At 58.4% G+C, this 15,493-nt stretch overlaps 3 protein-coding genes across 8 annotated transcripts; 1 reads left to right on the top strand and 2 right to left on the bottom strand.

Moving 5' to 3' along the window:
• Nucleotides 1–861: 861 nt before the first annotated feature.
• Nucleotides 862–8,606, bottom strand: LOC131662913 (uncharacterized). The gene is made up of 5 exons (XM_058932909.1): nucleotides 7,413–8,606; nucleotides 7,198–7,346; nucleotides 6,150–6,359; nucleotides 5,780–5,818; nucleotides 862–1,216 (listed from the first exon to the last, which is right to left on the bottom strand). Exons 1-5 carry the CDS (start codon nucleotides 7,556–7,558, stop codon nucleotides 906–908), a joined length of 855 nt encoding a protein of 284 aa, XP_058788892.1. The 5' UTR covers nucleotides 7,559–8,606; the 3' UTR covers nucleotides 862–905.
• A 145-nt stretch (nucleotides 8,607–8,751) lies between these two features.
• LOC131662910 (uncharacterized) lies at nucleotides 8,752–10,302 on the bottom strand. The gene has a single exon (XM_058932900.1). It carries the CDS (start codon nucleotides 10,216–10,218, stop codon nucleotides 8,797–8,799), a length of 1,422 nt encoding a protein of 473 aa, XP_058788883.1. The 5' UTR covers nucleotides 10,219–10,302; the 3' UTR covers nucleotides 8,752–8,796.
• A 328-nt stretch (nucleotides 10,303–10,630) lies between these two features.
• LOC131662912 (macro domain-containing protein CT2219-like) lies at nucleotides 10,631–13,869 on the top strand. Of its 6 annotated transcripts, none has more exons than XM_058932903.1 (7): nucleotides 10,631–10,723; nucleotides 10,787–10,918; nucleotides 12,638–12,770; nucleotides 12,842–13,099; nucleotides 13,175–13,291; nucleotides 13,379–13,587; nucleotides 13,668–13,869. In XM_058932903.1, exons 1-7 carry the CDS (start codon nucleotides 10,646–10,648, stop codon nucleotides 13,752–13,754), a joined length of 1,014 nt encoding a protein of 337 aa, XP_058788886.1. In that variant the 5' UTR covers nucleotides 10,631–10,645; the 3' UTR covers nucleotides 13,755–13,869. The 6 variants fall into 6 exon arrangements, with proteins under 6 accessions (XP_058788886.1, XP_058788889.1, XP_058788888.1 ...); XM_058932905.1 differs by lacking the exons at nucleotides 10,631–10,723; nucleotides 10,787–10,918 and adding exons at nucleotides 12,290–12,384; nucleotides 12,516–12,553; XM_058932906.1 differs by lacking the exons at nucleotides 10,631–10,723; nucleotides 10,787–10,918 and adding an exon at nucleotides 12,289–12,384.
• The last annotated feature ends 1,624 nt before the right edge of the window (nucleotides 13,870–15,493 follow it).

The following is a 15,493-nucleotide window of genomic DNA, read 5'->3' as shown; positions in this document are numbered from 1 at the left end:
TATACATCGGCGCCGCTCGCCGGAGAGGGAGAGAGCGCCTCGCCGAGGCGGCGGGCCTGCTCGCCCGCGGCTACGCGCCTGGCGGCCGCCGACACACGTAGCCGGCCGTGCACTCACACCTCGACGCCCGGCCGCGCGCTGCACGCATTCCGCACCTCCGCGCCCGATAACCCGTCTTATTTTCGGCCCAAGGCCGCGGGCCTCCCTCGCGCCGCGCCGCCCGTCCGCGAACGGCCGTCGTTGGAGCGCGCGCGCCCGCCTGCACCGTCGACGCGCACGCCGCCGCCCGGAAATGCCTGACGTGTCTCTATTTGCGACGGTGACGCTGGCGCCGCGGACCGTTACGAGGAGCTCGGGCCTCCGATAAGCGCGTATCGGCGATCGCGCGCGCCGAGCGGCCGTCGGGCCTTGGCGCGACTGCCGGCTCCGAGAGACTCGCGCCACGCGCTCCTCTATTGTGATCGGTCGCTCGCTCCAGTCGTCGCCGCGCTGTGTTTGTTGTGACGACGAGCTCCGTGGCTCGCGCGCGGCCCACATGGAAATTAAAACAAGCCGCGTCGGCCTATTTTTAGGGGCGAGCCGCGCGGAAATATCGGCCGAGGTGTATATATAAACGGCGGGGGCTATTTGTTCCGAGGCTGCTTTTTCTGCGCCGCGCGGCGCCGGGTGTGACGAATGGCGCGCGCGTCCGCGACCTGGAAAATATGTAAACACGTCATTTGTCCGGCGCTCGTCGATGGGGACCCGGCGCCAAAAGCGCAGAGCGAGCGAAAGGGAGAGACAGAGAAAGAGAGAGAGACAGAGAGAGAGAGAGAGGAAAAATAACGGCGTGACGAGTGGGCAACGCGCGTGTGTCTTGGCGCAGTAGCTCGGCCGTGGGCCGATGGAAAAGATTAAAAACAGCGTCAACAGCAGCAACGAGAAAAAGCGAGAACGCTGGAATCCATCGGGTATCGGCGCGACGGGGATATATACCGGGAGCTCGGCACCGAAGCGTCGAGTGTGTGTACGTTTGGCGCGAGAGTGGAAAAAGCAGCAAAGGGATATATCGGAAGGGGGGGGGCTAAGCCTTTATCCTGGCGGGGATGTGCAGCGAGTGATCCCTGGCTGCGCGGAGATAAGGTAAAAAGGATGAAGAGAGCCGAGCTCCGAGCAAATAGGAAGAAAAGTTGGCGGCTCTCCTGGGCGAGCGGCAAAGCGTGTAGCTCGCCGTGAGCTGAAATTAAGAGATACTGCGGGGCCGCGCGGCGCAGCCCCGCGCGTCCGCCGTCATCGAGTCATCGCCGGATGGCGCCGCGAGACTCTTAATCCCGCGCCCCCCGACCGTCGCGCGGCAGCCAGCTGCCCCATCGAATTAGCGAGCAGTCGGCGATAAGCAGCTCTTTCGTGCCACTTTATCCGCAGTCCGCGGCGCACGGAGACTAATACTACCCGATACTGACCGTCCGAGGACTCTCCTTTCCTCCTTTCCTTTTTCCTTCCTTCCTTCCTTCCTTCCTTCCTGCCTTCCTGCCTTCCTTCCTACCTGCCTTCCTTCCTTCCTGCCTTTTGTTCCTACCTTCCGGGCTCCCCCCGACCTCCCCCCGGCCGCTCAAGTTTCCAGCTGGAAAACTGCTCGCAAATCCCGAGCTCGGCGCCTTATAAGCCCCGACAGCCCAACTGTAAATCAGCCGAGATCTCAAAGATTGCTCGCCCGCCCGATGGATTTATCGTGCCTATCTTTCTCATGGCCCGATACAGCCCGATAGCGTTATCAGTCAATGGCACGTCTTACTCGGAACGAGCCGCCGGCGGAGCGGAGGGCACCGGGCGCGCCCCGCTCGACCCGCGACGCGCGGCTCGCCTCCGCTGTTGCTTCGCCGCCCATGCTCGTCGAAAACTTTTACGAGGCTTCCCTAATAAAAGCACTCTCCGCTTGATACGGCGCAACGCGTGTACGCGGCCGCAAAATCGATTTCACTTGGCTGCGCTCGCTCGTTCGCGAGGGGGCTGAGGCACGGGACACGGGGGGGGGGCACCACGGCTTGTCGCGCGACGCCTCCTCGCGCATGTCTCGCGCCGGAGCAGATCGGGGAGCGCGCGTGCGAGGCCGCAATTAGGAGTCGCGTCGCCCACCCACCCACCCCTCGGCCGACTCGCTGGCAGCTTTTTTCGTGCCGGGCAAAAGTCTCGAACGGAGAGATTAACGAATCCCTGTTAGGAGCAGCTTAAGCCCACGCCGCCGCTCGCGGGGCCCTCCCGCGCTTTATAGTTTTACAACTCTCGGCGAGCGCGCTGAAATTACGTCGTAAAGTTTCGCTCGGCACGGCGGCCGTTAGCCGGCTATCGTGCGCGCAGCCCGGCATTGTGCGCCAGTCCGCGCGTGCGGCCCACGCGTATTCAATCGGAAGAATGAATTGAAAAAAAAAAAAAAAAGAAAAAAAAAAATGAAAAACAAAAGAAGCGGCAGCGCCGGGCGATCCATTCATCAGAGTTAGCAGAGCAGCCTCGCGGCGGCTAATGGGCTAATGAGAACGCGGCCGGACTTTCTTGACAGCTTGGCAGTTTAATTGAAATAGGGGAGCGCGAGGCCGCGGCAGTCAAGTGCGCGAGGTCGATGGCCCTCTTAGTGATTGCATTTGCAAGTAAAACGATCTTGGAAAGCGCGAGCGAGCGAGCGGAGAAATATGTCCCCTGATTTACGGGGCCAGACCAGCCTCTCGATTTCCACTCGGCGACAACACTCGCGGCGGAATGCGCCACCCTCCGCTGTCCCCTCCCTCCTCTCTCGCAGGCTCTCTCGTTTTCCTTTTCGTTTGATATCGAATCGCGGTGCTCATCAATTTTACGTGATACTACGGGATGTAGGAGGGGGATCTGTCTACTGGGATTCGGCGCGCACGCCCGAGAGCCAATCCGACGTGCGCGGAGGGCTCGGCTTTTAAAAATGCACGGGTGGTCGATCGACTTGGGCTGCGTATCGCAGCGATGAGGAAGAGAGAGAGAGAGAGAGAGAGAGAGAGAGAGAGAGAGCGAGACGGAAGGTCGCGGATATGGAATCATGTGTCGCAAGCTGGATTGTCAACAAGCGCTGAAAAAAAAATTGAATAAAGAGCAAAGAGAAGGGAAGAATAACGAGAGCAAAAAAGGCCTTTGAAGAGAAGGCGAGAGCTGCAGGCTTTGTGTCGCTCACGGCGGATAAAACGACAAGAGGAGAGCTGCGAGCTGGGACTTGCCTCGCCGGCGGCTGGTCCTTTGTGCTCGCGCGTCTGCGTATCTTCAAACGTATATATTAAAACGAATTTAATTAAAGCTCCGCGCGTCGGTGAAATCATCGCTGCGACTGCAGCTGCAAGCCGCGGACCGTGCGCAGCGTGGCGCGTAGGAGGTGGAGGGGGGGCGGGGGGTCGCGAGCGTGGATTATCGCACGCGCGCCCGTGGGCATCGCCTCATCGAGCGTTGCACGCGCGTTCTTCGATCTCGCGGTGGGTCGATGCGCGCCAGCGCCGTTATAATCGAGGTGCGCGCGCGCGGCTCCTGCCAATCGGAATAATTGACCGACCGGCGCTCGCGCCGGCCTAAACCTCATTTGCGCGCAATTCGATTTGGCCGCGGTTAGCCTGTTTACTCGCGGCGCTCGCGCTCCGCGAAAAAGCTCGCCGCGCCCACGCGCAACCCTCCGCGTACGTGCGTTATTCGCTCTCGCGCGGGCGCGCGCATCCAGCTGCACCGCAACAACAACTGCAGCGGTAATGACGAGAGCCCGGCCTGGCCTTATTGTTGCGCTGACGTTCGGCGCGGCGAGGCACGCGCTGGCGGCGGCGGCGGCGGCTTTCAGCGCGAACACGCCCGCGGGCGCTGCATTGCGCGCGGCGCGATCCACGCGGAACGGCCGAGGGACCGCTCGGACGCCCGCCGCCTACGACCTCGGCCGAAAATTAAATGCGGCCCGCGCGCGGCGGCGAAGCCTCGTTTGCATGCAAATTGCCGCATATGGCTGCTGCGAGCGGGGCCTCGAGTGCTGACACGGCCGAGCGTGATCGAGGGGCGCTCGGCTCCTACCGAAAAACCCGGACGCCACGCTCCGTTGCGAATGGCCGAGGAGGCGGAGGAGGAGGCGCTCGTCCGGCGCACGTGTCCCCCGGACCACTGCGCGTCGGAGCCGTAGCGCGATTAGCGGGCACGGGCTTGGCGCGTAGCCCCGGGCCCGCGACTGCGACTAATTCGGGCCGATCGATGTCGCGCGCGCGCGCGGCGTCCATTTCGACAAGGCGGCGCCGCAGTTGCGGCGCCCTGTAATAACGGATCGCATCGCGCGACGCGCGACGCCCGCACCGGGCGCACCGGACGCGGCGAGATCCCGATTGCCCGCGGCTCCATGAATAAATCAACTTATTCTCAGGCGAGCGCTACAATTAGCCGCGCGGCAGCGAGCTGCGCCGCCCGCGTTTTTCCCTCGGCCGAGCCCGTAAGCCGCTTAGCCGCGGGCCAAAGTGGTGCTAATTTAACGATTCGTTTTCCGTGCCAGCGAGTCGGCGCGAGCCTTTTCAGGCGGAATTAGCGCGCATTCGGGCCGAGCGAGAGTGCGTCGAGAGGGCGGCGGCAGCGGTAAACAAGCGAGTCCGCGCGCGCCCGTCCGGCGAGCGCTGCGTTTAGCGCTTTTACGGGGCCGTAAAACGCACTTGTCTCCTTTTTGTCTGCTTTATTGCATCAGCGGTGGCGGCGGCGGCGGTGGCGGCGGAGTCTGTCGCGCGAGAGAATCAGACGGGGCTGGCTTTACTGCTGTGCCGAATGACCCGTCCCGCCGATTCAGACGAACGCGTCGATCTTGACGCGACTCGGCCCGAGGAAACGGCTCCGAGCGCCGGCCTTTATCATTTCCGGCCGAGCGCTCAATCTGGCGCGCGGTTAATTAGCGGCCGGCTCTAAGCGGCTTTTCGGTCGATTATCGGCGGACTCGATCTCCTTAGCAGCGCAGGAGGGGTGGGCGCCCATCAATCGCCGCCTCCGCGGGCGAAAAGGCAGCGTGGAGCACTCTCGGCTGCGGAAATCCGGCTCCCTCGCCGACACCGACCCGACGCGACTCGCGGCTGCAGTGCGTCGTCGCGTCGGCACTTCGGGTTACGAGTCGAGCCTCGACGTCCATCGTCGATCAAGCTAACGGCGTCGTCGAGCGTCGACGCGCGGCAACCGAGGGCGAACGCGCCGCGGAACCCGAGCGCCCGACGGAAGCCAGGCCGTCGACGCTGCGGCTCGATATCCCGACGCGGCGGCAGCGGCCGAAGCCAGCTTAATATCCGACCTGTTGATAGCGCCGTCGCGGTCGACAAAAAGGGAGAAGAGCGCGAGCCGCCGATCCTCGCTTGGCTGGGCCCCGAACTGCGCGGCGCTCGCGCGCAACGCCGCTTTGCATCGCATTAGCGCGCCCCCGAGGAGCTGCGAGCGAGGAATTGGCGCGCCCTCCGCGAGCCTCAAAGGTATCCTTTGATCGCTCGCCGCGGATGAAAGCGATACGTGCGCCCCGATAAAACGCGTCTAACTTTCAGCGCGCGCCGCCTTTCAGACCGGCGGCGGCAGCGGCGGCGAGCGCCCCGTCCCGACTGCCTCTTTCACGGGCGGCTGTATCGATTAACGGCCACTCCGCGCGTTTTATTAATAATCGCCCTCGTGCTCCATTTATACAGCGCCCCCGTCCCCCGATAAATCCCGACTCGCTCGACGCGATTAATCCCCTGCGCCTAGGCGCCCCGCTCGCGGACGACGATGACGCGCCGCTTGTTTACGTTTGTCATGTACTCACCGTTATCCGGCCTTGTTTGCGCCCTCTCGTACAGTCCATCTGAAATCAGACAAACAGCCGGCATCGTTCAGCCTCATTTCCAGCGAGAGCTCGCCCTCGCGCTCTCTCTCTCTCTCTCTTTCGCTCCGTATCGGCCCGGGCAGTCGACGCGCGTGCCGTCGCCAATTCCCGATTGCGCGGGCCCGGCACTTCGGCGGCCCCCGCGAGAGCGGAAGCCGGGAGCGCCGAGGCCGCGCGGGCGGCTTCGTCTCGCGCGATTAAACTTTCCGGCGAATCGAGTTTTAAGTTGGCGCGAAGCGTGCACGAGGGAGAAGGGGCAGCGGCCGGACTTCGGCCGGCAGGAGAGCTCGCGCGTGTTCGTCATACGTACCGTAAGCCATCTTGGCCGCCAAGTTGAGCTCGCACTCGTGCCTGGTGCGGTAGGTGTAGGGCTGGGGCTCGTCCTCGGGGCACCAGAGCACCGCGCTGCCGCACGCGCACTGGCCCTGCTCCTGGGCCGAGCCCTCGCCCACCAGGTTGCAGCCCGGTTCCGACTGACGCGTGCCGCCGGCGCAGCGTCGCCTCGTCCGTCCCGGAATTTCTGCAACAGCACAGACGTTCCCTTTGCCGAGCGCAGTTCGCGTGGACAACTGCCGGCCGGTTATCGAGTTCTCCGGCCAGGCGGCGGCCGCGAGCGCGACTGCAAACCGTGACAATGGAGTTTAGCGGCGGCGGCGCCGCCGCCGCCGCCGCCGCCGCCGCCGCCGCCGCCGAATATGCAAACGAGCGCGCGAACGCGACCGCGTCATATTGCCGCCGTGGGCGACAATTTATCAAGCCGGCCAGTTGTTCTTTGTGTCGGCTGAAAGAGCTGCCGGCTGGCCGTCGATCGGCCCCGCTTCATTAGCGACGCGCGCCGCTATTGCCTCGATCCGGCCCTCCGCCGCGAGCCTGCGAGGGAACGATGCCGCGCGCTCCGTCCCGCGCGAAAGGACACTCGAGCGAGCGCGGAAATTCGATTGATAGCCGACGAGCCTCGGCCGAGCTCCACTTTTAATCGAATCAATCGGCGCTTATTCTCGCCCCCTTCCCCGCGCCGATTTGCGCCGGGCAGCAGCTCGAACCGGCTGGTCGCGCGCTCTACCGAGCCGAGTCCACGAGCTGCGATCTCGCGACCGCGCCGAGCGCGTTGGCTATGCCACGTAGCGCGGATCTCGCAGGCGGGCCGGGAAAAAGCGCGGCTCCATGAAACATGCAGAGCCGAGGGGGAGCGCGCGCGGCTGAGCAGTCTGTCAATATTCGCGGGCGCGCGGTGGCTCGCGGCCGCTTTCTTATTCACGCTCCGCGCGCGTAAACAGGCAGCGCGCGGCCAGGCTAATTCAGTCGGGAGCGCGGGCCGCGCCATGAATACAGAGTGGCGGCGGCTCGGGTCGACTCACTGGTGCAGACGCCCTCGTCCAGGGCAGAGTCACGCGGGTGCGGCACCAGGTTCTTGATGACGCACTGCAGGCCCAAGGCGCAGCGCCCCGAGAAGCCGAACAGGCCGCCGCAGGGCTCGCCCTCCAGCCGCGCGCACACCTTGCAGCACCTGCAACGCGGAGGCGTTGCGTGAGCGCGCGCTCGCGATCGGCGCCGACGGCGACGGCCTACTCACTTGCAGGGGTCCCAGGTGAGGCCGCCGGGGCAGTCGTCGCCGCCGAGGGGGTCGCACTCCAGCGGCGAGCAGATGCAGGACAGGGCCCTGGCGACCGCCAGCGAGAGCACGGCGACGCCGCCGAGCAGCCACAGCGGCACGCGCATCTTCACATCACGCCGGGTGGACGTGCACTGAACGCCGCGAGCCGCGCCGCCTGCGTGCGCAAGCCGCGGCGCTGCCCTCGGCTCGCGCGCGCTCGCCTCCTCGCCGCCCGCCCGCCCGCCCGCCAGCCCGCGGCGAAGGGCCGCGACGCCTCGGAGCGCGCGTCTCGGCGCTCTCCCTCTCTGCGCGCGACGTTTCGGAAATGACGCCGACGAGGACGGCCGAACGCGATTCTCGGTGCGACACGAAAATAAAAGGCCATCGCTGGCGGCGCTCGCGCGCGCCGAATGAAGAGCCGAATGCGTTTGAATTTTTATACCCGGCCATACGTATGAACGCGGCGCTTCTTTTCAGCCCGTCCTATCTTTTTTTTTTGTTTTTCTTTTTTTTTTTCACCGCGCGCTGTTTAACTTCAGCTAGAAACTTGCTTTTCCAAACCTCGAGTCCAAAGCTCGGGCTTTTAATACCGTCGTCAACTCTAATGCAAATATCCGCGTCCCATTCAACGAGTGAGCCGCGGAAACCCTTTGAATACGTCCCTTTTCATTTTTAACGATGCTCGCGCGACGAGCGCCGGCCAGCCAGCCAGCCAGCCAGCCAGCTGGCCGCTGCCGCCGAACGTACCAAATCCAGTGCCGGATTTGCGAGCTCTCTCTCTCTCCTTTTTTTCCCTTTCAGCTAAACTTTCGGCGCGCGTCGACAGCGCGATAGCGGCGGGCGTCCTATCGCGGCCCGCAGAGCGCGCGTCGAACGGGCCGCGTGCGCGCGGCGTGCAACCAAGATGCTCGCGATTGCGGACCGAGAGAGCAGTGCTGCGGGCGACCGCGGGCTCGCCGTTTAAAAGTTATTCCATTAGCGGAGATCCTCCGAGATATGGTGCGCGGCCGGCGGAAAGTAGGCGCGCCGGAAGATACAGGCTGCCTGGCGCGCCGCCAGCGCCCGCGCGACAACTCCGGTTCCCGTCAAAAACTCGACGCGCCGCGAGCCGCGGATTAATCGCCGCGGGCCGAGCTGCAACGTTAACCGTTCGGCCGAGAAACTTTGACGGGCGCGCGCTCTTATCGATTTCCGATACGGCCGCTCTCGAGCGATTGACTCTCGCGAGCTGCTCCGGCCAGCGAGAGCCGCGCGCGACGGGTGCTCGCGGGAGGCGCGAGGGGGTGTTGGGGGTTTGGCGAAATCAAAGACAGCGAGCAGCGGTGAAGCCGGGCTTTATTGCGCGCTTACACGGGCGGGCGGCTCAGGACTGGCCGCGGTCCTCCTCGCTGTCGGAGAAGGGCGTCTGGTCGTCGTCGGGGTCGGGCAGCAGCGCCGGCACCAGGTCGTCCAGCGGCAGCTCGTCCGCCGGTGGCACCACCTGCTGCAGCAGCATCGCCTGCTCGGCGATGTCCGGGATCTTGTCGTGGATGAGCTTCTCCACGTCCACCTTGTCGAGCTCCTCCTGCACGCGGCGGCCGATGGGCCCCTCGAGCGCGTCCATGATCTGGTTGCGCAGCAGGTTGGGCAGCACGTTGAGCGCCGCCTCGAGCAGGTAGTCGAGCGTGCCCGCGCCGTGCACGCGCGTCTGCAGGTTGCCCAGCTCGAAGTCGAGGCGCTCGAGGCGCGCGCGCCGCCGCGTGTCCAGCGGCTGGCTGAGGTTCAGCCGCACGCGCAGGTACTCCAGGCTGAAGGACAGCGTGCCCGCGCGCGACAGCACGCCGCCCACCAGGGCCAGCTCCCAGTGGCTGCGGCCCTCGATGCGCTGCGTGCCCACGTCCAGCAGCGCGTACAGCACGCCCGCGTCCATGCTGAGCGTGACGTTGCCCATGCGGTAGAAGCTGGCCAGGCCGCTGAGCCAGGTGTGCGAGGTGGCGGCCGACAGCGCGCCCAGGCTCTGCGCGCGGTCGCGCAGCCGGTAGGGGTCGTAGCCGAGCTGGCGCAGCTGGCGGCGCGCCTCCGCCACGGCCATGTCGAAGGGCGAGATGGAGTTGGGGAAGCGGCTGGGCAGCCGCGAGATGTGGCTGTCCACCTGGCCGCGCACGCGCGTGTTCACCTCCTGCAGCACGTACGGCTTGATGCTGTCGAAGATGAAGGAGCCCACGCTGTTCACCACGCCCTGGAACACGGCCGCGAAGAAGCCCAGGTTGCGGAAGTCCATGTCGATGTCGTCGAAGGTCAGGTCCATGTCGATGTCCTGGGCGCGCAGCCGGCCGTCGGCCGCCACCTCCAGCCGCGCCAGGCCCTGCACGCGCACGCCGCTCAGCCGCACCGTGAAGTCGCCCTCGCTGCGCGACAGCCACGACGACAGCGTGTACAGGCCCTTCACGTCCAGGCTGGCGATGCGCAGCCCCACCGAGGCCTGCATCAGCGCCAGCTCCGAGCGCGCGTGCTCGATGCGGAAGCGGCTCAGCCCGTGCAGCTTGATGGCGCGCAGGTCCATGCTGAACATGCTGAACGAGTGGCGCATGGGCGGCACGTCCATGGGGTCGGGCACGGGCGCGCCCGGCAGGCCCACCGGGTCCGCCTGCTGGTAATGCTTCAGGATGGCCTTGATCTGCTCGCCCAGCTGGCGCTCGCCCAGGGCCAGCTGCTCGCGCTCGGCCTCGGCCTCGCCGCCCGGCTCCGCGCGCACTAGCACCAGCAGCGCCAGCAGCAGCGCCAGCCGTTCCGCTGCTCTCGGCATACTCGCGACTCGCAGGCGCAGATGCCACTGGACGCTATCGCGCCACGGCGGGTCAGCGCCACGGGGGTCAGCCGCTTATCTCCCCCGGCCCGCCGCCGCCTCCACTGCCGCCGCCGATCGCCGACGCTGGCCGCCGATCGACGGTCCCCGCCGCCACCGACCTTTGGCTCCTCCGCGCCGTTGCGTCAGCATCACGCTCTCGCGGGCTGTGCCGAGCAGAGCCGCCGAGCCGATAACGATCCGAAAGCCTCGCTCCCGTCCAAGCCGGATGCGTCACGCTATACTTCTGTCTTCGCTCGCCTCGTCTCTCGCGCGATCGCACGTTTCTTTTTTCTCGCGACCCCTGCTCTCGCGCTCGGGTGTGTTTTGCTCGTAGCTCCTCGCGTCTCCCCGGTCCGAAGCGCGCCTCTGCCGAGTACCTAGCCGAATGGTCATTCCGGGGAACTCCAACTTACATTGCTTTTCATCGCGATCGCGTGGCATCCGAGTTGTCCGAGTGCGCTGGGTATATATAGCAATAAATCAGAACGTCATTGATAAATTGACGTACAAATTGTTATTGATGCAGCTGCGCACAGATGAGACCTCAACTCTGCTCGTATGGGCGCACGCAAATGTAAGGGACGTGCTGAGACTTCAGGCAGCCGGGCAGACTCCCGTCGGATCGACGTTCAAAGGCCTATTGCTATTGCTATTTCGGGTACGGAACCCCTTTCCAACCATCTCTAGCTTTCCATCTCGCTCTTTGTTCCGACGCTGCCGAATACTACGTTCAAATTGTTCAAACGGACAATCATATAGTTTTGTTTTTCCGGCCGATTAATTTTCTTCTTTTATTACAAAATACAAACTATTTTATGAAGCAATGTTCTCTTGAAATTTTTTTATCAAACGCACTTTGTTAGCGAATCGTTTGTTTTGAGTGTCTAGCTTTTATAAGTCGTAAAGTGTATTGGATGTGAACAATGAAGTACATCTTTCCTTACATAGTCTTTATATTAAATGCGTGTTTCATTAATGCAAATTCTCATCCTGTTTTTTGTAATCTCATAAATAGTTAAATAATTATATGAAGACATGAAAATTTGGCGTCTTCTGGCATGTTTCAATATTAAATCTATTGGATTTTTTCACTTAAACAACGCACATTTTTCTAAGGAGTTCTCTTAGGACATGATGTATTTATAAATAAAGTCAATATCCTAAAAGTTATAGCCTACGCCCTTGAAAGTTAACACTTTTTCTCGCATACTCTGCGCTTGGCAGGCAGCTAGCAAAAGCAGTTGTGTGTACGAGAAAAAAGTGCTAACTTTTAAGGGCGTAGCCAATAATTTCGAGGTCGTAGACTTCATTTTAAAGCACATTTTGTTCTAAAAAATATATTCAATAGTTTAATAGTTATTAACAACCAAACATAACCAAAACTGTAAAACTGTCAACTTTCAAATAAATAACTGTTGAAATATGTACACTTTACATCAAAATTGCAAGAAATCATTTCTTTTTTCTCTATGTTTTCGTAAAATAATTTGACTTCCTTAAAAAAAACAAGAAATTAATTATTTATTTAAACAATTGCGATTCAAACACAATTGACGAGGAACTAGACGGGACACCCGCAACATTTCGATTCGACTACCCCGAAAACTAAAAAAATCTATAAAACTGCATTACTATATTCTGTAAGCACCTTTAAAAAAGTGACTCAAGAGTCAGCAGCGTCTGGTATACAATTTAGCCTCAGTCAATTACGAATGCAATATGCATACCAACGGTCAATAATCAAATCCGTGCGATTTGGTTTATATCTATTATAGTATATTCGGCTGCACTTCGCTGTAGCTCAACGGGGATTGTTCAAAACGTAAATAGTCGATGGAAAAAAATACCACGCCATGATTTCGAAGGATCAATTGTAAATTCGAATAACTAGAGCAAGGTGTTCTATATCTCGAACGCTTGCAAGTGCAGTGCAACTTGTATCTCACCGTCGTCCAAAGATGGCGCCACTAATGTCGATCGAACGTGGTTCTCTGCGACACAAAGGCAGTCGCAAGTACAATAGAACAGATCAAACAGTTCAATTTATATCTACTGCACTCTTTTTCTTGTTAACAAGTTAAAACAGCACGAAAATACTCCGAGCTACAATTGAGTCACTCGCAAGTACTATTTTTTTTTCGTTATGTTTCATTCTCCGAGAGTATATGACTCTTTCCATACAATTATATAAATATTCATACGCGAACGTAAAAGCCGGCTTACGCTGCTACAAAGGTTATTATTTTACTTTGTAGACACTTGTCATTTCCACGGAGAAATGCTCTGCTTAAAAGTAAGAAAAAAATGTGTGAGAAACTCTCTTGCAAGCTAACCGCTTGCAAGAAAGCTGAGCGATATTTTGTTTTTATCCTTGCAGATTTTGCAGACATTCACATCTGTTCAGGAGAGTCTACAAACTGCTAGTTGCCATCGTGCTTTTCGAGCTGTCGAGAATTTTTTTGCAAATAAAGCTACTACCAAAGGAAACATGTCGTTCGAGGCTGAAAAACGCAAGTTCACTGCCTAATTTGTACTAATATGCCAATGATGGCCAACTTGAATAATAGTTGTGATATTGCAGAAAAATATTTATCAATGTCTGCTGTGGACAAAAGGAAAATTCTCAAGTCAGAGCCAACAACTGTTGATCAAATATTGACTTGGCCTGAGTATTGGAACAAAAATAAGACAAACATTGGAGTGCTGAAGTTGGAGGAGCCAGAAAAACCTAATAAAGAATTGGCCAGCAAGATATCAATTTGGGAGGGTGATATAACTAAACTGGAAATTGATGCTATTGTCAATGCTGCTAATTCCAGTCTGCTAGGTGGTGGTGGAGGTAACTAGATGTGAAATTAAAATCATAGATCTATAGTCATGCCATCCTAACAGAATTATGTATTATTGTCGCCAGTGGATGGAGCCATTCACAGAACAGCAGGGGCACATTTAAAAGAAGAATGTGCCACTTTAGGTGGCTGTCATGTTGGAGAAGCCAAAATAACTGGGGGATACATGTTGCCAGCAAAGCGTAAGTACAATTTGGTCATCCATTACTCATTCCTTAGTAGTCCTCATTGTTACATGCACAAAGATAATTAAAAATTAATTGTTCCAGATGTGATTCACACAGTAGGGCCTCAGGGAGAAAAGCCAGAAAAATTGACAGATTGTTATAAAAACAGTTTAACTATTGCCAAACAAAATGGTCTTCGCACAATTGCTTTTCCCTGTATATCAACTGGTATATATGGCTATCCACAAAGGCCAGCAGCCAAAGTGGCTCTATCAAGTGTTAGGAAATTTCTACTGGACAATCCTGATAGTGTACTATGTTTTGCTGATAAAAAATACTTTCACGCTGTTGTATCCAGCCAGTTGCCTAATGAATTTTGTTTGTTTTGCAGATGGATCGCGTCATATTTTGCTTGTTCTTAAAAACGGACAAAGATATCTATGAAGAATTGTTGCAGAAATACTTTGCTTTTGAGTGAAAGCAGGGAATGTCTATACACAAGGTAAAGGAAATTGTTGCGTCTTCGAGTCGCATAGTTGGAGGATTTGCTCTTCGTAAAATATCTTATTTATTTATATTTAATAAACGTTTTTCTTCACAAACAAAGCTTCTTGTAAATTTCTTAATACATCCTTGCGAATTCCAAGAGGAAAAGTGACTGTTGCAGGCAGGCAATGTAGTATCTATTTATAATGTAAGCGGCGCGCGCGAGAGAGTATTCAAACATTTGACAAATAAGAAGGTAGGCGCGTTGACGGATGGAAAATCAATGCGATAGGTGAGCTGAGCGGTGAGGAGAGGGGGGAAATCGATGAAAAAGCAGGACGTGCTACGGCCCTGGCGTCGTCGCGCGCGTAAATACGTCACCAGAGAGAGAAGACAGCAGCGCCGCAGTTTCGCGTCCTCGCTACGGATCGAGAGCCGCCGCGGTGTGTCGCGGGTCGTTGCCAGCAGCAGCAGCACTCAGCAGTGCAGGATCAGTTAAAGCGAGGCTTGGATATTGGGCACAGTGGAATTGCGTTCTCGTGCGTTTGGCGCGTGAGTGCCCAGGGCGTACTTCTGGTGACATAGGTTCACGAGTTTGGTAGTGTTTATCGCCATGTTGGAAAGTCAAACTGAAGCAGCAGCAGCAGCAGCAGTAGTAGCGACGGCGACGGCAACAGCGGAGCAGGCAGCTCGGCTCCACGGTCATGTGTGCGGCGCTTGGCCACAGCAGTAACGGGGCGACGTCATCCCCATCGAACAGCTTTTAACAAATGGGTAAGTCCGTCGCCTTATCCTCTGTCGCGAGAGAGAGCAAGTTGCGCGCGCGCGTCGCTCGCGTTCGTCGAGTTTGTGGATTAGATAATAAGAGCGAAGAGAAAGAGAGAAGCGAAAGAGTGCAGAGGTCGGTGACGACCGGGGCGACGGTAACTGCAGATCGCCGAAAGAGAGAGAAAGAGAGAGAGAGAACGCCTCGGGAGAGGCTGTCTCAGCAGCCACTAGTTAGTGCTGGTACTGCCCGCTCTCCCTCCCCCTCTTGCACGTCGTTTCTTTCTCTCCTCTCTCTGCGTGCATGCGTGCGTGCGTGCGTGCGTGCGTGCGTTCGTGAGTGCGTGCATGCAGTGCCTATCTCGATAAGGTAGCGGGTTGCTCTTGCTCCGCATGCACCCCGGTGCTGTCGAGTCTATTTTCTCGCGCTTGCCCCGCGCGTGCAAGAGAGCGATGCAGCGAGAAAGACCGCGACAAGTGCGTGTAGTAGAGGGAGCGAGCTTGAACGAACTCTATAAAAACAGTCGTCTCCTACAGCGAGCGAAACGTCCTGGCAGTGCCTCTTTATTTTCGGACCTAACCTCCAAAAATGCCCATCCCCGCGACGACCGAAGGGGCTCTAGTCCTGCGACTGCTTACCTCGATTCATCAACAATAATCGACCGAGCAGCGGCCTGCAATAACCCTCGCGCGGCGACTGACATAATTCCTTGAGTCGAATCGAGAGAGTAGTGGCGAGTGGGTAAATTTAAACCATTCCGAGATTAGCATCTCTCTTTCTCTCTCTCCTCTCTCTTTCTCTTTCTCAGCTTCAACCGACAACTAAACAGCGGAACGCGACAATGAGGCACGCAAGTTCTCTCGCGACGATCGAGCCTGCTCGTTTGTAAGACACGAATCATCGTGTGTGATTGCAGGCGTAGGACGCGATATCGACAGCCTCGAGCAGCAGCAGCAGCAGCAGCA

Source organism: Phymastichus coffea, unplaced genomic scaffold, assembly GCF_024137745.1.
Source record: "Phymastichus coffea isolate CEN01 unplaced genomic scaffold, Cenicafe_Pcof_1.1 PCOF00028, whole genome shotgun sequence".
NCBI classification, from domain to species: domain Eukaryota; kingdom Metazoa; phylum Arthropoda; class Insecta; order Hymenoptera; family Eulophidae; genus Phymastichus; species Phymastichus coffea.
The sequence above is the reverse complement of the archived record's forward strand: the minus strand, read 5'-3'. Positions and strand labels throughout refer to the sequence as shown.

Excerpts from the sequence above, each read along its gene's own strand:
- LOC131662913 (XM_058932909.1), bottom strand. The coding sequence starts at position 7,558 with ATGCGCGTGCCGCTGTGGCTGCTCGGCGGCGTCGCCGTGCTCTCGCTG. Across the intron at positions 6,360-7,197 it reads GGACGAGGGCGTCTGCACCA|AAATTCCGGGACGGACGAGG; the intron begins GTGAGTCGACCC and ends GTGCTGTTGCAG. Across the intron at positions 1,217-5,779 it reads GCAAACAAGGCCGGATAACG|CTCACGGCGAGCTACACGCT; the intron begins GTGAGTACATGA and ends TCTTAATTTCAG.
- LOC131662910 (XM_058932900.1), bottom strand. The coding sequence starts at position 10,218 with ATGCCGAGAGCAGCGGAACGGCTGGCGCTGCTGCTGGCGCTGCTGGTG.
- LOC131662912 (XM_058932903.1), top strand. The coding sequence starts at position 10,646 with ATGGTCATTCCGGGGAACTCCAACTTACATTGCTTTTCATCGCGATCG. Across the intron at positions 10,724-10,786 it reads GAGTTGTCCGAGTGCGCTGG|CTGCGCACAGATGAGACCTC; the intron begins GTATATATAGCA and ends TTATTGATGCAG. Across the intron at positions 12,771-12,841 it reads GTCGTTCGAGGCTGAAAAAC|AAAAATATTTATCAATGTCT; the intron begins GCAAGTTCACTG and ends GTGATATTGCAG.